Source organism: Rhamphochromis longiceps, linkage group LG7, assembly GCF_057381845.1.
Source record: "Rhamphochromis longiceps isolate RC_006_pf linkage group LG7, R_longiceps_female_GT1.1, whole genome shotgun sequence".
Lineage (NCBI taxonomy): Eukaryota > Metazoa > Chordata > Actinopteri > Cichliformes > Cichlidae > Rhamphochromis > Rhamphochromis longiceps.
The window spans coordinates 68,105,993-68,128,551 of NC_140563.1; the positions used below are offsets into that span (position 1 = coordinate 68,105,993).

Genomic DNA, 22,559 nt, shown 5'->3' on the forward strand with positions numbered 1-22,559 from the left:
GAGGAGAGTCTCCTTTTCATTGACATTATTTTGAAATGACTGCATGATGCTTGACTGATGGGCCGTTGCATAAAGAGTAGTTTCCACCTCTTCACTGTCAGCCAGTCAGAGTGCTCACTGTAGCTGTCGAGCATTAAGTGTGTTTGGTTTGAAGTTCTGTTTGTTTGTCGGCTATTGATTGAGAACACAGTGACTGGCTGTCCGCACACGTGAATGCATAACATGTTTTTCTCAGTCAAACGTCAGTCTTAGTATTTTATAGCCTCCATGAACCAGTAACTTTTTGTCTTGGTACGTGACGTAAAAGCGTAAATGATGTGCAGGAGCTGCAGAGACTGTAAATCGTTCTAAGGTGGTTCGGTTTGGAGGAGTTCACTGACCACTAGAGCTGGGCGATAGAACGATAACGATATGTATCGCGATATAACTTTTACTCGATAGAGAAATTAAGCTATCGCGATAGACCTCGCCGCTCTTGTCCTCTTAAAATAAAAAAATTAAAAAATTTTTTTAAAAAAAGGTCAGCCAATCCAAACTAAGTAGCGCAGAGCCGAACCAATCACAGCCGCAGCGTCACGTCGCGTGACTTGTTCAGCACAAGTGCCAAGCCGCACGTGTTTGTTTGGGAAGCAGCCAGCGCGTAATGGAGGAAATGAGTGTGCCGACTAGAAAAATCAACCGAGCGTGACCGAAGAGAAAACAGATGATGGTTCCAATGCCGGAGAGATTGTCGAACGGAAGAGCCATAGAAGTTCCGTAGTGTGAAGGTATTTCGGCTATTTCAAGTCTGACAAAAAACAGAGTAGCGTGCACTGTAAATTGTGCCGAAAGCAAGTCTGGAAATACAATAAACTGGTGCATGCGTCACACTGTGCGCCACGTTATTGTTTCGGTGAAATGAATTTCTACAATACTGTTAATTCTACTCTCTGCAGTGTTTAAATGCTTACATATACACACAGTTACTGTCCCTCCACACATACGACTCGGTTCTGCTTCTATGCCGCAGCTTTGTTTACTTTTTCCCACCGAGGCTTCTAGACTTCTGATTGGCCAACATTTCTGCACGGTTAGGAATCTAGCGCCACCTGCTGCTTTGGCATGTTCATAGCAGCGTTTTTCTTCATTTCTGCCTTTATGTGTGGACGGGATTATTTTTTAAAACGAAAACGGAAAATCTCCGTTTTCAAAAATACCCGTGTACGCGTGGACGTAGCCTCAGTCTCTGACTGGAAGCGCTAATTCGTCATTCGGCTTTTGTCAGACTAAAGTAACTGTTAAAACTCAAATTCAAATTTCAAATTCAAATTTTATTTGTCACGTACACAGTCATACACAGTACGATATGTAGTGAAATGCTTGGACAACTGCTCGTGACCTAAAGAGAACAAAAAAGGAAAAGGCTATGAATAAGATAGGAAATAAATATGAAAAATTAAAAAGGGTAAATTTAACTAGGAAGGAATAAAATATAAATTAAGGTTAAAAATGAAATAACTGTACAACACAAATTAGAATGAAGGGTAAATTTAACTGGGAAGAATAAGATAAAGATAAATATATAAATTAAAGTTGAAAATAAAATAACTGTACAACAAAATACACAATACACAATATAGAACTATATAAGAATGTATGAAGAAATCTAAATATAAATAAATATATACACACTAACAGCAGCTGTACAAGTATTAACCGGAAATGAAGAATATAGTGACCAGTGTTGTGCAAAACCAAAGTCCAGAAAGTCCAGTGTGTGTGTAAGAACTGTATGTGTGGGTCAGTACTGTGTGGTGGTGTGATTGAGAGACCGTATCGCCTGCGGGAAGAAGCTCCTCCTCAGTCTCTCTGTGTTGGTCTTCAGGGAGCGGAATCGCTTTCCTGACCTCAGCAGAGAGAACAGTCTGTTGTTGGGATGGCTGAGGTCCTTCACCATCTTCCTGGCCTTGGTCCAGCACCGCCTGCTGTAGATTGAGTGCAGGTCAGGGAGCTCGGAGCGGATGGTGCGCTCAGCTGACCGCACAAAACTGTTTGAAAAGCTCAGCTATACAACAAGGAGAGATTGAGAATTTCCTTTTAGTTCTCAGTTTATTTGATATTGACAAAAGTTAGTCAGTTTTGTCTGTTCTTCTGTAAAACAAACTAAGATTTATTTTTAGAATTAATATTTTGTTTCTAAGTGGAATTGACAATTTAGTCTGTTTCGTTTGTTCTATTTTGAAACTTAAACGCTTTAGCGGCTGCCTTTTGTGTAGTTTGCAATATTTGCCTTTATTTATCTGAAAAAGTCTCATGTTCCTTAAGTACATCTACCCTGTTGAACTTATTATGGGAAATAAATATTTAAATAAAAACAAGCTGCTGATTATTTCACATTTTACTTGTGAGCAACGGCACATTTAAATCTTACAAATATAGTTATTTGGCTTATATCGTGATAGATATCGTTATCGCCTGAAATGAAAAAAACATATCGTGATATGAAAAAATCTCATATCGCCCAGCTCTACTGACCACTCAGTGAGCACACAGAGCCCAAATCATCACTCCTCCTCCACTGTGCTGACAGCTGCTCTGAGGCCTTTCCTCCGAACGTTCTGCTGTGTATCATAGACAAACATCTCCACTTTGGTCTTGTCTGTTCCAGAAGTTTTGTGCTTTGTTTTTTGCTGTTTACTTGAGTATTGCGTAGTCTGACCTTGGGGTGAATTCGTTGGGGAGTTCTTGCTATAGAATGATGGACTTGTTCTGAAATGACCTCTGAGATGGATGAGCAGCAGCACTTTCTGATGTCTTTCCTTCTTGGTTCTCCAGATCTCCAAACTGCCAGGACCTCATCACTTACCGATGATCAGATAATCTAGTGCATTTGATAGACAGCATCTGGCTGCTGCTCACACTCTTTACATCACTAAGGTTGGACTTGTACATTTTCATTCCTTTAAAAAGGACGAGAAAGGCTGAGCGTGTCATGGTCCTGGGTCATTTGACCCAGTGTTTTGCATCTTCCTGTGTTTTGTACTATGATTTATGTATCCAGGGCCTGGAACAAAGAGGGCACAACCATAAATTTAAGTCTTATAAAATCCAACCAGGTAGTTCCGGTGAGCGACAGTCAGTTTATTTACACTGAATAATGAACAGAGAGTCTGAAGAGTTTTCAAAAGTGTGACTCCTTCTGTGGTCCGTGGTGTGAAAGGTGGAAATCCAACACTCGATATTTACAGCAAAGCTCCGCTCCCACAACACACTCCTTACCAGCTTCCTGACAAGACAAGACGTGATGATCAGTTTAGTGTTCACGCCAGGCACGTGCAGAGGGGGTGGAGGGGGCTTGAGCATGTTGGGTGCCCCAAGTGCCCTTTTCTTGAGGCATTTTTTCTTCTATGTGTGTGCGTGTGGAGTCCTGCCTGTGCCCCTCAACAAAAACATTTAACTATTATTCACAATTTTGCTAAATAAAAGGCTTGCATCAGTCACATGATGTCCATTAACCAATGCTCGCCCTTGACGGCAGTGCGTGCCGGTTACGAGCCGGGAAGGAGGTCGTGAAGAGCTACAGGGCTTTTCCCTGCCACATAAATATGGAATATTATAATATTATAATTATGATATTCAAAAAACCGCACACACTGTATATATAATCTGTAAACAGATTATAGATTAGATTTATATTTTAAATATGACAAAATGCTGCAGCAGCAAAATGATTGTATCTCTTTAGTTTAAACATTTAGTCAGATTGCTGCCTGCACAGGGTGGACAGCCAAACAAACTGAATCATCATAAATACATTATTTTATAATTTCTACTTTGTTTATTTTTACTTTATTATCATAGCACTAGGAATAAATGGCCTGTATTTATATAGCGCTTTACTAGTCCCTAAGGACCCCAAAGCGCTTTACACATTCATTCACACACTGGTGATGGCAGCTACATTGCAGCCACAGCCACCCTGGGGCGCACTGACAGAGGCGAGGCTGCCGGACACTGGCGCCACCGGGCCCTCTGACCACCACCAGTAGGCAACGGGTGAAGTGTCTTGCCCAAGGACACAACGACCGAGACTGTTCAAGCCAGGGCTCGAACCGGCAACCTTCCGATTACAAGGCGAACTCCCAACTCTTGAGCCACGATCGCCCAATAAGGGAAGGATTATGGATCAGCACCATGATGCAAACTTGTGGCCATACAGTATATACAGTATTCTGGAGATCACTGCATGTGCGTGTGTGTGTGTGTTTTATGTGTATCGATTTTTTAAAATTATTACTCATGTTATATTATTGTCCAGACATGCCCCGTAAGGACACGAGGAGGAAACAGTGACAGAAGCAGCTGTGTGAGGCTAAAGCAGTGAATCCCTCAGCAGCTGGAGTACAGGACAGGTCACAATAACACACCCATCAGTTGTTGCATCGCAGAGGTATTCAGGTATAAAAACAATAATAAACACAATTTCTTGGTTCTATAACATTTCCTGTCATTACTTTATTATGGATTAGGTGCAAGAGTTGTTAAGTGGGGCGACCGTGGCTCAGGGGGTCAGGAAGCGCATCTGTCGCCGGTTCGATCCCCGGGCTCTCTGTCCTGGCCGTTGTGTCCTTGGGCAAGACACTTTACCCTCCTGCCTACTGGTGTTGGCCAGAGGGGCTGATGGCGCGATATGGCAGCCTGGCTTCTGTCAGTCTGCCCCAGGGCAGCTGTGGCTACACCTGTAGCTGCCTCCACCAGTGTGTGGATGAATAGTGGAATTTTAAAGCGCTTTGGGTGCCTAGAAAAGCGCTGTATAAATCCAGTCCATCATTATTATTATTAAGTGTGGATAATTAAATAATAGCAGATTGTGCCTCGTTCTCAGGTGGACAGCAAGTGGAGAGTGAAAGACCAGAGAAGGAGATGGAAGGAGGAAGACTGTGATTCACAGGCAGAGCCTAGTTTGTTTTCTCACAATTTTCTTTCATATTTTTTCTGTTGTCTTATGGTTTTATGTGCATAAAGCAAAGAAGAAACCTTGTTTATAAGTTAGGAAGCAGTGGAAGGTGATGACATCTCTTTGATATTTCCTGGGAAAAGCTTTGATCTGGATGGTCTCTGATCAGTGCTGGAAACTAGACTCATTCATTTCCATGGAAGAAGGACTCTTCCATGGAAAGTGCGTTTAATGGCCAAGTACATGCACAAACACATACAAGGAATTTGGTTCCAGTAGATGGTGACTCTCAAGCACAGCAATGTAAATCACAACAATATGTAAAGGACACAACACACACACACACACACACACACACACACACACACACACACACACACACACACACACACACACACACACACACAAAAGTGTATTTAGGTCATTAAAAGCATTAAAATGTTAGTAATGTTTTGGCATGAGATGAAGATGACTTTCACTTCCTGCAGACCTTCATATCCCCGGCTGTGGGACTCATATTTGCCTTCACGATCAATAGATTTCTGCCCTGCTGTCAGACCCTCGCTTTGGCCCCAGCTGATTCTGGCGTCACGCACTGAGGCGGTCTCCCTGTGCGTGAGGCCAGCTCCTCTCTTTCACTGCTCCTACATGCTGATTGATGCTGTTAAGGTTTTGTGGTCGTATGGTTCTGGTTAGTGATGTTAGAGGGGTGTGATGGTACAACCCTCAACCTCCACCAATGGAATTATGGGCAGGGCTCAACACCCATTTTCAGGGATCTCGCTATAAAGCCGGGTTTGTACATCCTGGCTTCTGTTCTTTAATTTAACTGAGAGCGATTAAACTGCGCTGCTGCTTTTTGGAGACTTTGAATAAATCATGAGGTAAGTAAACAACATTATTTTTCTTTCTTTTTTTAAAAAATTATGTAATTTCATTAATTGGCAGATTTAAAATCATGTATGAATTGAGTGTCATCCTGATAAATTACAAGTTTTCAAAGACTTATATTACACATTACAGCACTCTTATTACGACTGGATAACTTTATGCTTTAAACCACTTAATACTAAACCTCAGCTTCTTTGTAGACCGATGAATCTATGAATGAATTATCAATGAAATATTAACCTGTGAATGCGGTCACTTTCATTTATTACAATCTTGAACAGAAAAGCTTTGAAAGTTAAAGTGTAATCCAGCAAAAGAGATCAAAATCTGAGCAGATCAATAATTCACGTTGATGAGGAAAATATATAAATTGTTTCTTGTTTTTTCTTTTTTTACGCACAAAACCTAAAGTTTACAAATTTTTTTTTTTTTGTACCTCAGGAAAAAGATTTTTTTCACAATGTAGGCGAGACCATTAACAACTGTTACAGTATATATAGTGTAGTACATATATATATATATGAGTGTGTGTGTGTGTGTGTATATATATATATATATATTCGTTTTTAAAAAAAAAAAAACCCCATAGATAATACTGATGTATGAAGGTTGTCGGTGGAAGATTTTTAGTATTTCTAGTATTTTATTTTAGTATTTTCCAAACACAAAGTTCACACAGCTGGAAGTAAGCAGGAGTAATCAGGCCCAATAAACACCAAGAACCCCCCTCCCCCCCCTTTTTTTGGAGCCCTTTGTTCATATACCGGAGATGACGGAGCCAAATTAAAGAAATGAAAACAGAATTGAACAATTAAATAAACTAAATGTATTTAATAGAAAGGAACTAAATGCATCAACATCAGAAGGCGAACCCAAAGGCCCAGATTAATTCATTTATTCTATTTCATTGGACTCAACTTATGTCATTGTACTAAAAACACAAAGAGCAATTAAATGCATAAAAAATACAAATAAAGATTCTAATTAATCTAATTAATGTAAAATGTTCGTATTCATTTGAATTAATTTTTGTGGTGATTTAATTGTTTTTAAAATAAATTTTTAATTTGACATACTTTATGTATTAATTGGTAAATGTATGTATGCATGTATGTATTTATATATTATTAGTTGTTGGTGACCGCACCATCACAAACACTCAGAGCTCTCTCTTTAGTAAATACCTAAACAAATAAATAAATAGAAATAAATAAACATTCTATAATGCAGAGGAATCACTGATGATGAAATCAGTCATAATAAAATAAACAAAGGAACTAATGAATTTATAGAATTAGGATTTTTCTGCGTTGGTATTTATATGCATTTGTATCAATTTACATATTTACAGAAACTGGGAAAAATAAATAAAAATACATACGTTTACATTAAATAAATATATTAATAAATATGTCTGTAATACAGTTACAGATATAAATATGATAAATATCAATACATATTTTTATATATTTAATATATAAATATTGTATATGAAATTGACACCTCTGCAATCTAGGAGAGTATAGATACAAAGTACGGCACATTACAAGACTGAGTCTGATTAAATGAATCATTTGTTAATCCTGTGCTGGACTCTTTAGTTCCAGGATGGAGACCAAGTCTTACATGGTTCAGATGAACGGGAATGGAGTTTGTGGCAAAACTACGGTAAATGGAAAAACCCTAAATGAAAATGGAGTGAACAGAAACGGGGTGCACGGGAATGGCGTCCACCATGTCAACATCAAAGGCGCCTTATACCCGATCAAATCTAAGAGCCGGAGGCAGAGGTGGGAGGTGAAGCCTTCGGAGATGGCTAACAACACGCTCAACCCCATCAGGGCCATCGTGGATGGGATGAAGCTCACCCCGAACCCGGAAAAACCTATGATCGCACTTTCGATCGGTGAGGAGATTCCTCGTAAAATTCCCTTTAGATTTGGGGGTTTGCATCATGCTTATTCTTTGTTTTTTCTAACTGCTGATTACCTTCACCTTTGCTCCTCAGGGGATCCCACCGTGTTTGGAAACCTGCCCACCGATGGTGCAGTGCTTCAGGCCATGAAGGATGCCATAGACTCCCAAAAATACAACGGCTATGCTCCCTCTGTCGGTGAGCCATCCCTAAAGTGAAATGATGTGAAAAGATAGATGCAAAGATGAATATGTTTTTCTAAGAGCCAGCAAAGCGCAGAAGAAACTGTTGAACATATACAATCATGAATCCTTTCTCTGCGTCCACTGACAGGTTACCTGCAGAGTCGGCAGGCGGTGGCAAACTTCTACAGCTGCCCTGAGGCTCCACTGGAGGCAGAGGTGCTCACTCCTCACACACATTACCGTCTGCCCCTAAATCTGAAATGTGAACTACACTTTTACTAAAAACTCAGTAGCAAATGGCTGTGGCGTCAATCTGCTTGTTACAGTGGATTGTTTTGAGTTCCTGTGTGAAATTAACAGATTCTCCGAACTAAAGAAGACCCTGTCTCTCTTCCAGGATGTGATTCTGACCAGCGGATGCAGTCAGGCCATCGACCTGGCTATCAGTGTGTTGTGCAACCCAGGAGACAATATCCTGGTACCGTGCCCAGGCTTCTCCTTATATAAAACTCTGGCTGTTTCCATGGGCATCGAGGTCAAACTTTACAACCTGCTTGTAAGTGTGGGGACAGTTTCTCTGTTTTTAATGCTGGCCTAAGCACTAAACACTTTTTGGGCTGGAACAGTTATGATTATTACATTTTAGTGGCATCATCTTTTCAAGTACATCAATCATGGGTAAACTCAAATGGATCTGCCACACTCAGCTTATCTGTTATTTCTCCCAGAAAGATTTCACATATTTTAATGACCACATCTCAAAGGAGCAACAGAGCAGGAAACATGTGAATGAGGCTGGTGACGGTGAAGGCTGTGGAACACACAGCATTTATGTTTTCTGTTAACTGGATTCATTTATATCAAAGAATCAGATTTTATGAGCATGTAATTTGTAAAGTTACTAAAGTAAAAGTGGCATGAACATAATATACAAGTAAAGTAATGATAATAAACACTCATCGGTGCATAAACATGTATTATGATTATTTTCACAGCCGGAGAAGTCGTGGGAGGTTGACCTGCAGCACATGGAGAGCCTGATTGATGAGAGGACTTCCTGTCTAATCATCACCAACCCATCCAACCCGTGTGGCTCTGTTTTCAACAAGAAGCACCTGCAGGAGATCCTCAAAGGTTGGCTGCACTCAGAGTGGGGAAGAATTCCAGTTTTGTAAGCAAACAAACACAACATCTCTCAAACAATTCCATTCTTACTTTGTCCAGTGGCCTCCAGACACTGTGTCCCCATCCTGGCTGATGAGATCTACAGTGATATGGTGAGTGTAGCAGCTGTCGACACAAGCTGCATCTCAGCACAGGTGGGCTTGGCTCGTGCAACACCAGCGAGGCACTTTCTTTTTGTTTTAAACCACAATGACAGTAGATGTTCTGTTCCAATTGGTGGCATTTGCCCTGGCTCTGCATGTGCTGATGTGCGTGCACAACCTCACATCAGCACATGGGGGGGATTAGTGCCTCTGTGCAGGCCAGTGGCCGGGAGGTCAGCAAGGACAAGCAGTGGATAGATAAAGATTTAAAGTGAGACCGCATCCATGTTAAAACATACAGTCCAGTACTAAATATAAAAGGTAAGTCCCACATGTTTCTATTTTATCATTTTGTCATGTTGGTTGTAAAAACTGTAAAAGCCACAAATTGTCACACAAATGTTTTTGGACATTTAAAGCAACTTTTGTCAAAAAGGAGCAAAAACATGTGATTTGAACATTTGAACAAGTATCGAGTGTACACTCACAAAATAGTACTAGCATTGTATAACCAGCACTGCTCCAAAAGGAGTTATGTTGACATTATCTAATAAGTGTATGGTTTGTTCACCTGTGTGGAATATTACATTTCATTCCAATTTACAGCAGTTTTCTCAGGGCACCTTAAATAGTGAGGTAAAGACCCGAGCAATCAGACGATCCTCTCTGAACATCTCTTGGTGATGGTGGGGAGAAAGACCTGCCTTTTAACAGGAACAGACTTCCAGTAGAACTATGCAGCAAAACTGTGGTCTGTTTTTCTAGGCCCAGTGACTTACAGGTTTTCTTTAAAGATTTCAGGTTTGATTAAATGGAATAAAGCTAGAACAGATTTTTGTCTAATAAACAGAATTAAATCATCAGTATATAGTGACAGCTCGGTCTATATTGGACCAGTCACACTGTTTTTCTGAACACGTGGGTGTAATCGTGGAGCTCTTTCAAAAGTTTGATTGCTCATCAGCTTTGCATTATCAGAAACTGTGAAATATTCCTGTTTCTCAAGATTCTTTCAGATATTTTTTTCAAAAGCAAAACTTTTCCAACATATTAAAACCAATCAATGTCTACTGTACATCGAAGGATAATAGGGTCTTAAATATTGTTATATTCAGAACTAAATATGTTATATAAACCTTCCAGTTACAAATCCTTCTCTGCTCATTATCAGCAGTATTGCATTTGCTCATAATAAGAATAATAATGTAACGTAACGTTTATGAGGACAAGCTTATTGTCCTCACATTTGCTAAAATATTTTCTCGCACTTGAAAGTAATAAAATTAGATCTCCGCTCATAAAATGTGAAAAGTTCTTATTCTGCAACTCTTCTTGAAACCGTCAGTGATGCAACACATTTTAACATGCATATCTTATAACAATGAATGTGTGTGTGAATGGGTGAATGACTGAATGTAGTGTAAAGCGCTTTGGGGTCCTTAGGGACTGAGTAAAGCGCTATACAAATGCAGGCCATTTACCATCAGTCTGGGAAAATCTGTACTGGTCAAAGTTTAGTTGAAGGTCATGCAAATATGTCCACAGATAAGCAGACACACTCTCTGGCAGCCATCATATTGTTTGTCAGCTCGCAACAAATGGAGATGAGGCAACAGTGCAGTAATTTTCCACTGAGAATTCAAATTGATCAGCAAGAACACCTTTATTTCCTTTTTATAGGCTATAAGTGCATCATATGCATTTATACTAACTATTATTTTAAAAATGATATGTACATATAGAGTGTTCTACCTCTGACATAAATGGTTCCCGAAATATTTGAACTTACACTCGTTTCTTTCTTTCTTTGTTGCCTCACCTTTATCCTCCAGGCATGTCTCTGCTAAATAAAACTCACGTAGCAGTAGACAGTAACGATGATGCTTTAGCATCTTTTAGTTCGTGGGGGTTCGTTTTGAGGAGTTTCCGATCATCTTTGTCTCAGCTGAAGTTGACAGTTTGGGTCTTGTTCGGATTTATTCCCTCCAGTCCTTTGTTACATCTGAGCTGTTTTGACTTTTGCACTTTACAATGTGTTGGTCTGTCTAATGAGTGCAAACTAAAACAATCGATCGATCAGTCGTTTAAGAGGCATTTAGTACATGCATGCTGCACACTGCATCGTCTGTGATATTTCCTTTGCCATCTTCACACGTTTTCATCTCAGCTCTGGAGTTGAGATGAAGATGTGTGCTTTTGTGGAAAAACACTGGGAGGCCTTGTGTCGCAGTGGACTTGCTGACTCGCCTGCTTGATGATATTAAAGCTGAACAAAAAACAACTTTTGAAAGCTTGTTTTTGTGGGAGCTGTTGTGAGTGTAATAGTTTAAAGTCGGGGTTACTGGGTGCTTCCACAAACCACCTCGCCACCATTGGACCGTTCCATAATGAGCATGTGCAGACCAGAATGACTTTGCACTTTTTTGGCTGCATGTGCTTGCAATTACTGCAGCTGTCTGGTTTTGTTACCGCAGAACCTGGGGAGGAATGGGGGCCGTGTGGTGGGTGGAGACGTGGCCTCAGGGTGCACTGGTGAGGCCTGTTTTTCAGTGAGCGGCGACTGTGAGCTGCAACACCTAGGACGTTTCAGGCAGTGGGTCAGTGCCCCTGCTCCTCACCTCTGTAAGCCCTTCAGTGATAAATTGTGGTTTTATGGGGCACATCTGCACAGTCTGTGATATCCTAAGACCAAGGAACCACGGAGACCATGTTTAGCTCACAGTTGCTTCTTTATTAAGAGAACCGGGGCATGCGCCCCCACAGACTGAAAGCTCCCCAACCACTGTTGCCCCCTGGTGGACAAATCCTTGCCACAACATAACATTCCTCCCCCCTTAAACTGGAACTACTCTGTAGTTTTAATCACTACAGAAAATACCCATAACCAAAAACTTCACCTTTATAAAAAAAATGCAACAACCCCGTCCCCAGCCTTTATTGAAATTTCACTCCGGAATAGTGAACCTTTAGTCCAACAGTCTTAGGTTAACCTATAACAGTTCACCGTAATCACGGCACAAAGTCTCTCAGGTGCTCCGGCTTTCTCTTGGTCCTTTGCGATCGCCGTAACCCAGTGGCAGGTGATTCCAGCGAATCACTACTCTCCATATGTGGCTTCACCACTGGTGTAACTTGCACCTCTATGTGTCTCTCATCCTCGTCTCCTGTCTCAGCGCTGATGTTTGGGGCTGCCTTTGGGGGCTCGCCTGGGTGGCCTTCAGGCATTCCTGCTGCCAGGCACGGCTCCAGGCGGGCAAACAGCTGATCGACGTGACGCCTCACCACTGTCCCATTGCCCAGCATCACCAAGTAGGAAACAGGCCCCGTCATCTCCTGTATAAGTCCTGGTATCCATTTGGGTCCTCTGCCATAGTTTCTGGTATATACTGTGTCTCCAATAACAAACATGCGTTCCTTGGCATGTCTATCATGATACCGTCTTTGGCTATCTTGTTTTGCTGTCACTTTTTGTTTCAAGTCAGGGTGTATGAGATCAAGAGTACACCTCAACTTCCGGCCCATCATCAACTCAGCGGGAGACTTCCCTGTTGTGGACTGTGGTGTGATTCTGTAACTAAACAGAGCCCTGTTTAACTTGGTTGCCAGTGTGTCTCCAGTACTCTTTTTCATGAGTTCTTTGAACGTTTGCACTGCTCTTTCTGCTAACCCATTGGAGGCGGGGTGATATGGAGCGGAGGTGACGTGAGTGATTCCGTTCTTTGCCATGAACTCTTTAGTTTGTGCACTTACAAAACACTGGGCATTATCTGAGACCACCATCTCAGGAAGGCCGTGCGTGCTGAAACAATTTCTCAGGCAGTCTATGGTTGCAGCTGCTGTAGCGGATGGAACTGTATACACATCTAACCATTTGGAGTGGGCGTCCACTATTACTAAGAACATTTTACCCAAAAACGGGCCAGCATAATCGATATGTATCCTTCTCCAGGGCTTTTCTGGCCACTCCCAGGGGTGTAGCGGTGCCTCTTGTGGCCTGTGTCTATGTTCTTGACATGTACTGCAGGACCTCACCTTGTCTTCAATGTCATTCTCCATATGCGGCCACCACATGTAGCTTCTGGCCAGGCCCTTCATGCGGCTCATTCCTGGGTGTGACTGATGTAGCTGTTCCAAAAGGGGGCGTCGACCTCGTTCTGGTATCACCACCCTCGCCCCCCACAGCACACACCCATCCTGCACACTCAGCTCCTGTTGTCTCTGTCTGTAGGGCTGAAAATTAGGATGCTGCGTAGTGGGCCATCCTCTCATAGCATACTCACGCACTCTGGAGAGTATGGGATCTTTGGTTGTCCATCTTTGCAGCTGCTCAGATGTCATCACGCCCTCCTGGTCCTGATCTACCATCAACACTTGGTCCTCAGCTGCCACCTCTTTAGGGAGGTTCTCTGGAAGAGGGAGACGACTCAGACCATCAGCATTACTGTTATTTTTGCCTTCTCTGTATTTAATGACATACTCATAGGCTCTTAATAACACTGCCCATCGCATGATCCTCTGTGACGCCATCTGAGGGACGGCCTTCAACTCATGGAACAAACTTATCAATGGCTTATGATCCGTGATAATCATGAACTTCCTGCCGTACAGGTACTTATGAAAATACTGTACACCAAATATCACAGCCAATCCTTCTTTATCCAGCTGTGAGTAGTTCTTTTCTGCTGCATTCAGGGTACGCGATGCAAACCCAATGGGTTTTTCCTGACCATCTGGCATGCGGTGAGCTAGTACTGCTCCCACTCCATAGGGGGACGCATCGCAAGAAAGAATTAAATCCTTTTGCTCATCATAGTGTACCAATACACTGCTTGACTGCAACAGTTCCTTTGATTTGCCGAAAACCTTCTCCTGTGCTGGTCCCCAACACCATGGTTCCCCCTTTCTCAGAAGCTTGTGCAGTGGGGCCAACAGTGTGGACAAGTTTGGCAAGAACTTATTATAGAAGTTCAACAACCCCAAATAAGCTTTGAGCTCTGTCACTGATTTTGGGGGTGGCGCCTCCTGCACTGCTTTCACTTTTGCCGGCACTGGATGTAAACCGGTCTTATCCACCCGATGTCCTAAAAATGTCACTTCCTTCTCCATGAATTGACATTTGCTCCTTTTTAAGCGCAGGCCCGCCTCCTCCAAGCGCTGCAGCACTCCCTCCAGTGTTTGAAGATGTTCTTTGTCATTCTTTCCCGTCAGGATGATGTCATCCAGATACACTGCGACATTGGTCAGACCTTGCAACACACTCTCCATGGTGCGCTGAAAAATGGCAGGACTTGAACTCACACCAAATGGCAACCTGGTGTATGTAAACAAACCCTTGTGTGTGTTCACTGTGACATACTTTCTAGATTCCTCATCAAGTACAACCTGTTGATATGCGTGACTCATATCTAACTTGGTGTATTTTTCTCCTCCCGCCAGCCCCGCTATCATGTCCTCCATTCGTGGAATGGGGTATTGTTCTACAGGCGACACCTTGTTAACAGTCAGTTTGTAGTCACCACAAATTCTGGCGCTGGAGTCTGGCTTTAGTATGGGTACAATGGGTGCGGCCCACTCTGAGAATTTCACTGGTTGGATGATTTTCTCCTCCAACAGTCTCTCCAGTTCCTGCTCCACTTTCTTTTTCATAGCAAACGGAACTGATCGGGGCTTATAGAAGCACGGTTTGGCATCACTGGCTACATGTATCTTTGCTGCAAACCCCTTCAGCGTTCCCAACTCATCCTTAAACACTGTTTCATGTCTGGCCAGTATCCGCTGTAAGGCATCCTCTCCGCCTTCGATCTTATGTACAGGTTGCCAGTCTAATTGGAGGGCCTTAATCCATCCCCGACCCATCAAACTAGTTCCAGCCCCTTCAACCACCACCACATCCAGTGTTTTCTTACTGTCTCTGAATTCCACCTGCACTTGGGCTGCTCCCCACACGGGTACCTTGTGGCCTCCATACGTTCTCAGTTTGATTCCACACTTGCTTACTTTGGGCGCCTTACTGCCTTCAAAAAGTTTTTTAAATGACTCCTTCGACATGATAGTGTAACCACAGCCTGTGTCTACTTCAAATGTCACATTCTGTCCATTTACTTTTAGCTTCTGTCTGATGGGTTCTTCCCTTGGGATGCTAATCTCCTCATGCACATTATACATAGTCACACTTGCCTTTATGTGGTGCATTTCAGCTCCTTCTTCCTCACTCTCCACATTCTCCTCTTCCAAGAAATGGGCTTGTTTACCTTGTCTGCCACGCCCTCCTTTTTGTTCCATTTTCATTCGGCAAACCCTTTTTATGTGTCCCACCTTTCCACAGTTGTGGCATTTTTCTGAAACAAACCTGCAGTCCTTGGCCACATGATTTAGTCCTCCACATCTGTAGCACTTCCTGACAACCTGTTGTGACGTCGAGCCGCCGTCCTCCATCTTGTTCACGGCTCCTAATCCTTTAGTGAATCGCGACTGTTCTGTCATGCTCTTCAAATCCACAATGTCTCTGTTAGCAGCCTCCATTGCTTGAGCAAACTTCAGCGCCTTTTCAAATGTTAGCGAATCCTCTGCTAACAATCTGCGCTGTATTCTGTCGTCGCTTATTCCACATACTAAACGATCCCGCAGCATCACCGTCAGGGAGTCACCAAAGTTACAGTCCTGTGCGAGCTTCCTCAGCTCCGCTACATAATCGCCCACACTTTCCTCCGGCCTTCTATTCCGTGTGTTAAACTTCCACCGCTGCACAATTTCACTCGGCTTAGGGTGAAAATGATTGTTCAACAATCCCACCAACTCAGCATAAGAACGATCCCCTGGCTTGACCGGACTGAGTAGGTTCCTAATCAGGGCATAGGTCTGTGCGCCCACGCAACTCAACAGTACCGCTCGCTTCTTCTCCTCCTCCTTAATATCATTCGCCACAAAGAAGTAATCCAAAATCTCACAATATTCCTCCCAGGATTGCAGCTCGCTGTCGAACGGTGCCACCGAGCCCAAAGTGGTAGCCATTATTCCACACTGAGGGTTACGCTCCACTTCCCACAGATGCTAGCGCTGTACCACTTGCCAACCTCAGTTCATAAGTCACTTAGCACGGTGTAACTTCACAGCAAAACCTGGCTTTTACCCTCGTCGCCATATGTGATATCCTAAGACCAAGGAACCACGGAGACCATGTTTAGCTCACAGTTGCTTCTTTATTAAGAGAACCGGGGCATGCGCCCCCACAGACTGAAAGCTCCCCAACCACTGTTGCCCCCTGGTGGACAAATCCTTGCCACAACATAACAGTCAACATGCTCTCTGTGGAGATGTTTGACCTGCCTATGAGTCACAGTTATAAGCCATGCACACAGCTGCACATGCATTCACTCCATTGTCTCCATCAAGCTTTTCATTGCATCTATGTTGATCAATGCTTTACATTTGTCCTCCTCTTGATCTGAGAGGCGTTTAAGACATTTGTGCCAGTAGAGCTGGGCGATAGAACGATAACGATATGTATCGCGATATAACTTTTACTCGATAGAGAAATTAAGCTATCGCGATAGACCTCGCCGCTCTTGTCCTCTTAAAATAAAAAAATTAAAAAAATTTTTTAAAAAAAGGTCAGCCAATCCAAACTAAGTAGCGCAGAGCCGAACCAATCACAGCCGCAGCGTCACGTCGCGTGACTTGTTCAGCACAAGTGCCAAGCCGCACGTGTGTTTGTTTGGGAAGCAGCCAGCGCGTAATGGAGGAAATGAGTGTGCCGACTAGAAAAATCAACCGAGCGTGACCGAAGAGAAAACAGATGATGGTTCCAATGCCGGAGAGATTGTCGAACGGAAGAGCCATAGAAGTTCCGTAGTGTGAAGGTATTTCGGCTATTTCAAGTCTGACAAAAAACAGAGTAGCGTGCACTGTAAATTGTGCCGAAAGCAAGTCTGGAAATACAATAAACTGGTGCATGCGTCACACTGTGCGCCACGTTATTGTTTCGGTGAAATGAATTTCTACAATACTGTTACTGTTAATTCTACTCTCTGCAGTGTTTAAATGCTTACATATACACACAGTTACTGTCCCTCCACACATACGACTCGGTTCTGCTTCTATGCCCCAGCTTTGTTTACTTTTTCCCACCGAGGCTTCTAGACTTCTGATTGGCCAACATTTCTGCACGGTTAGGAATCTAGCGCCACCTGCTGCTTTGGCATGTTCATAGCAGCGTTTTCCTTCATTTCTGCCTTTATGTGTGGACGGGATTATTTTTTAAAACGAAAACGGAAAATCTCCATTTTCAAAAATACCCGTGTACGTGTGGACGTAGCCTCAGTCTCTGACTGGAAGCGCTAATTCGTCATTCGGCTTTTGTCAGACTAAAGTAACTGTTAAAACTCAAATTCAAATTTCAAATTCAAATTTTATTTGTCACGTACACAGTCATACACAGTACGATATGTAGTGAAATGCTTGGACAACTGCTCGTGACCTAAAGAGAACAAAAAAGGAAAAGGCTATGAATAAGATAGGAAATAAATATGAAAAATTAAAAAGGGTAAATTTAACTAGGAAGGAATAAAATATAAATTAAGGTTAAAAATGAAATAACTGTACAACACAAATTAGAATGAAGGGTAAATTTAACTGGGAAGAATAAGATAAAATATATAAATTAAAGTTGAAAATAAAATAACTGTACAACAAAATACACAATATAGAACTATATAAGAATGTATGAAGAAATCTAAATATAAATAAATATATACACACTAACAGCAGCTGTACAAGTATTAACCGGAAATGAAGAATATAGTGACCAGTGTTGTGCAAAACCAAAGTCCAGAAAGTCCAGTGTGTGTGTAAGAACCATATGTGTGGGTCAGTACTGTGTGGTGGTGTGATTGAGAGACCGTATCGCCTGCGGGAAGAAGCTCCTCCTCAGTCTCTCTGTGTTGGTCTTCAGGGAGCGGAATCGCTTTCCTGACCTCAACAGAGAGAACAGTCTGTTGTTGGGATGGCTGAGGTCCTTCACGATCTTCCTGGCCTTGGTCCAGCACCGCCTGCTGTAGATTGAGTGCAGGTCAGGGAGCTCGGAGCGGATGGTGCGCTCAGCTGACCGCACAACTGACCGCACAAAACTGTTTGAAAAGCTCAGCTATACAACAAGGAGAGATTGAGAATTTCCTTTTAGTTCTCAGTTTATTTGATATTGACAAAAGTTAGTCAGTTTTGTCTGTTCTTCTGTAAAACAAACTAAGATTTATTTTTAGAATTAATATTTTGTTTCTAAGTGGAATTGACAATTTAGTCTGTTTTGTTTGTTCTATTTTGAAACTTAAACGCTTTAGCGGCTGCCTTTTGTGTAGTTTGCAATATTTGCCTTTATTTATCTGAAAAAGTCTCATGTTCCTTAAGTACATCTACCCTGTTGAACTTATTATGGGAAATAAATATTTAAATAAAAACAAGCTGCTGATTATTTCACATTTTACTTGTGAGCAACGGCACATTTAAATCTTACAAATATAGTTATTTGGCTTATATCGTGATAGATATCGTTATCGCCTGAAATGAAAAAAACATATCGTGATATGAAAAAATCTCATATCGCCCAGCTCTATGTGCCAGAAAACGAGTTATGCAATCACGTTAGTGCTGCTGTTATGTCATTCACTTCAGTCTGGCCAATAGGATGCGGGGTAGTGTCTTTTCTCCATGTCACGCAGCTTTAATAAGAACCAGCTTTCTGTGGGTGAAACGTTTCTCTTTGTGGTTACCTCAGCATCGGCCTCCCTCTTTAACTCTCTTCCTTTTGTTTCTCTCTGGTATTTTTGTGAGACTTTCAGGAAGAAGATTATGCAAAAAGTTGATGTAATTGTTGTTTGTGTCTTTTAACACTTTCCTCGCTGCTGTGTTTTACTCTGTAAACAGCTGCTGTCATGCTGTTAGTGAACATGAGGATGAAAGTAGTTCTGACTATACATCGCTGTGTAAATGACAGAAGTTTGTTTCCTCTTCTTTTTAAGGAGGGCATCAGACACAAGTTGAAATGAAGAAAGCATAACTACAGAAATGCTTAATTAATAAATAAGACATCAGCTGATCTCTTTGAGCAAGTGCTCTCTTTGAGCTGCTTCAGTCAGCAATAGTTGCTGTGCATCTGCAACTTGCTTTGCAACCCACCTCCAGCCCTGGGTCTTCCCGTCCTTCCTCTGATCTGCCTGAGAAAGTTTGGTCTCTCTTTAACACCGAGCCTTCGTGTTAATAACATAATTTCAAAATGACCAAGAATTCCTATGATTTTTTTCCGCTTATCTCCAAGCCCTCTCGTTTTTTTCACTGTGGTGTCAGTCTGTGGGAAACCCAAACTGATCCAAACAACAACAGCATGATGATTTTCTCCTTTTAAGTCATATGAATTAAAACGGCTGCACGTCAGTTTGCCTCAATGAAACATCTGTAAACGTCAAATATCTGCATATGTAATATAAAGTTTTTATTCTTGTTTTTGCCCTCAGGTTTTCCCAGGATGCAGTTCTCCTTCAATGGCATCCCTCAGCAGTGATGTTCCCATCCTGTCCTGTGGCGGTTTGGCTAAACGCTGGCTGGTGCCTGGCTGGAGGATGGGATGGATCCTCATCCATGACAGGGATGATATATTTGGAACTGAGGTACTTTTTATTTATTTATTTTACAGTTCCTGATGGGGGAAGCGTTGACCGATTGTTCCAATACTCAAACCCAAACACACAATGATATACAATAATTTGCACATTACATTTACCCGACTGACACGTTTCTTCGTTCAGATTCGACAGGGTCTGGTAAAACTCAGCCAGCGTATTCTGGGAGCCTGCAGCATCGTTCAGGGGGCGCTGGAGCAAATCCTCCACAGCACTCCTCAAAGCTTCTACAACAACACCATCGGCTTCCTTAAGGTAATGGAGAGAAGTTGTTTTAATATATTCCACCTTTATAATTAACTTTGAGTAGCAGTAGCTGACCCTGGTTCCTTTTTTGTTCCTTCAGTCCAGATTCTTGTTGTTATGTCTTAATTCTGTCTGAAATCACATAGTAATGCACATTAATATGCATCACATGACACTGTGTGAACGGTTTATCATCCTTTGCTTCCTCAGTCTAACTCAGAGATTTGCTTCAGCGAGCTGTCCTCAGTCCCCGGCCTGAACCCTGTCATGCCTTCAGGAGCCATGTACATCATGGTGAGTGTTGAACGTGTGGTTTGCATTCAAATTTCTGTGCCATGATCATTTTCTCAGTCACATTTAGTTTACTTAGCATCATCATTTTTGCAGTGAACTGTGCTCTGTGCCCAGGTTATCACATTTTATGGGAAATTTCCACAGTGTCTGGATTTTGCAAATGACTCACACTTAACCATTTAAATGACTTTAAAAATCAGATTTGTGAGTTTAAAACAGAAACTTTACAGAAGCTTTTAGACCTTTAATTCACACATTGAATGAGGTCTTTGAGCAGCAGTTACAGCTTAGGTAATCTCTACAATATTTATATTTATTTGCATTCATCATTCATCTCCCTGTACCTGCTGCACCCCACAGCACGATGATACCACCGCCGTGCTTCTCTGTGGGGCTAGTGTCAGCAGGTAATGAGTGTATTGGGGTTTATAATGAGTTTAGGCGTGTCCATGTGCAGATGTGAGATGTAGATACATGGACAGAGTGCTTCTACTATGGCAACAAATAGTTACATTATGGCCTTTTGGACAGATTGTCATAGTTTACATTTCTCTTTGCCCATAACATAAAAGTCTGATTGATGGGGTGCTGGTGAGATGGTGGTGCTACCAGCAGGTTCTCCAGGACTTCTGAAACTCTATCAGAGCGACTGTTTGGGCTCCTGGTCACCTTTGTGATCAAGGACCTACCTGCCTGGCTACTCTGTTTGGCCAGACTGACGGATGTAGGAAGAATCCTCATGGTTTTAAATTTCTCCCAAAGTTTGGCCGCTAAGCACCCGGGGACACTGCTGGCAGATTTCTGCTTCACCATAGTTTTATCAAAGAGATAAAGTTTTGGTGACGTGAAATAAAAATCCTGGGATTTGATATCCCATGTGAGAAATTCTCAAGTCTCTCCAGTCAGATGATTAAGGATGATTCAGGCAAATGGAATACAGCTGAGAACACGTCGGAACCACTAAAAGGGTCTGAATACCTTTGAAAATGAAAGATTTCATTGACTGGTGGGAAACTACAAATGAAGCGTGCACACAGTAAAGGAGTCTGAATGATGTCAGCATTCAGAGTTCAGAGGTTAGACCAACCATGGTGTTTACATTTTCCAGATTGGGATCGACATGGATCACTTCCCAGATTTTAAGAACGATGTGGACTTCACCGAACGGCTGGTGACTGAGCAGTCTGTCTTCTGTCTGCCTGCTTCGGTAAGACGCCATCACCTTTCCTCTCACTGCTGATTCGTCGGTCCTCACACCGACATATTTCTAAACTCCATCCTTCCTGACGTTTCACAGGCGTTTGAGTATCCCAACTTCTTCCGCATTGTGGTGACAGTCCCGGAGGAGATGATGCTGGAGGCTTGTGCTCGGATCAGGGAGTTTTGCCAGAGCCACTATCGCCCCCCCAGCCGTGACAGCAATGACCTGGACCAGTAATGCAGGGGCTGTACCAGTCTTACAGCTGTCCCACCACAACATTACCCTGAAATCTTTTTTTCAAAAGCTGCCATGGCAACAAAAAGCATGCAACAGCATATCTAATGGTGTAATTTTTATGTAAACTCTTAAGAAATGAACAAATGTGATATTTATATTTTATACTGACAGCTTGTATTAACCTGTACTTGTATATTTATATAAATTGTATTTCACTTACACACCTCTTTGATATAATCTGCAGCTAGCTTCTTTGTTAGCTTATGCTTGCTTTTTTTCCTGAGCTACAAGTAGAGGAAGTGAATGTGTTTGTTTATTTTTATAAGCCTTGTATACTGATAATCACCTCCATACATGAGATCGATCGATCTATCTATCTATCTATCTATCTATCTATCTATCTATCTATCTATCTATCTATCTATCTATCTATGTAGATAGACGAAGTATAAATATTGTGCATTATTTTCAGACACAGCATTTTGTGCCATTGTTAACAGTTAATATAATAAACTGTACTGACATAACAAGTAAAGGATAAATATTCAATGTTAAAGAAAAATCGCAGAATAAAATATAAACAGAAACAAAATAATCCTCCTCTGATGATTTGAATCAAAAATTTCACATTTGGATTCATGCAACTGCAAAGCCAAATACAGTTGATCAGCATCAGTCACTACATGACAGAAACACAAGGTTCATGTGGTTTATCC

At 42.0% G+C, this 22,559-nt stretch overlaps 1 protein-coding gene across 3 annotated transcripts; it reads left to right on the forward strand.

Annotated features, from left to right (window-relative positions):
- The first annotated feature begins 411 nt into the window (after nucleotides 1–411).
- Nucleotides 412–22,424, forward strand: tat (tyrosine aminotransferase). Of its 3 annotated transcripts, XM_085414979.1 has the most exons (13): nucleotides 412–767; nucleotides 4,298–4,437; nucleotides 7,429–7,733; nucleotides 7,836–7,940; nucleotides 8,076–8,143; nucleotides 8,325–8,483; nucleotides 8,923–9,061; nucleotides 9,152–9,204; nucleotides 19,701–19,853; nucleotides 19,992–20,120; nucleotides 20,322–20,405; nucleotides 21,514–21,612; nucleotides 21,703–22,424. In XM_085414979.1, exons 3-13 carry the CDS (start codon nucleotides 7,436–7,438, stop codon nucleotides 21,841–21,843), a joined length of 1,428 nt encoding a protein of 475 aa, XP_085271105.1. In that variant the 5' UTR covers nucleotides 412–767; nucleotides 4,298–4,437; nucleotides 7,429–7,435; the 3' UTR covers nucleotides 21,844–22,424. The 3 variants fall into 3 exon arrangements, with proteins under 3 accessions (XP_085271105.1, XP_085271104.1, XP_085271103.1); XM_085414978.1 differs by lacking the exon at nucleotides 4,298–4,437; XM_085414977.1 differs by lacking the exons at nucleotides 412–767; nucleotides 4,298–4,437 and adding an exon at nucleotides 4,652–5,820.
- Nucleotides 22,425–22,559: the final 135 nt, after the last annotated feature.

Bases quoted from the DNA above. Each gene is read 5' to 3' on its own strand.
- tat (XM_085414977.1), top strand. The intron at 7,734-7,835 runs GTGAGGAGATTC...TTTGCTCCTCAG, and splicing joins TATGATCGCACTTTCGATCG to GGGATCCCACCGTGTTTGGA. The intron at 7,941-8,075 runs GTGAGCCATCCC...GTCCACTGACAG, and splicing joins CGGCTATGCTCCCTCTGTCG to GTTACCTGCAGAGTCGGCAG.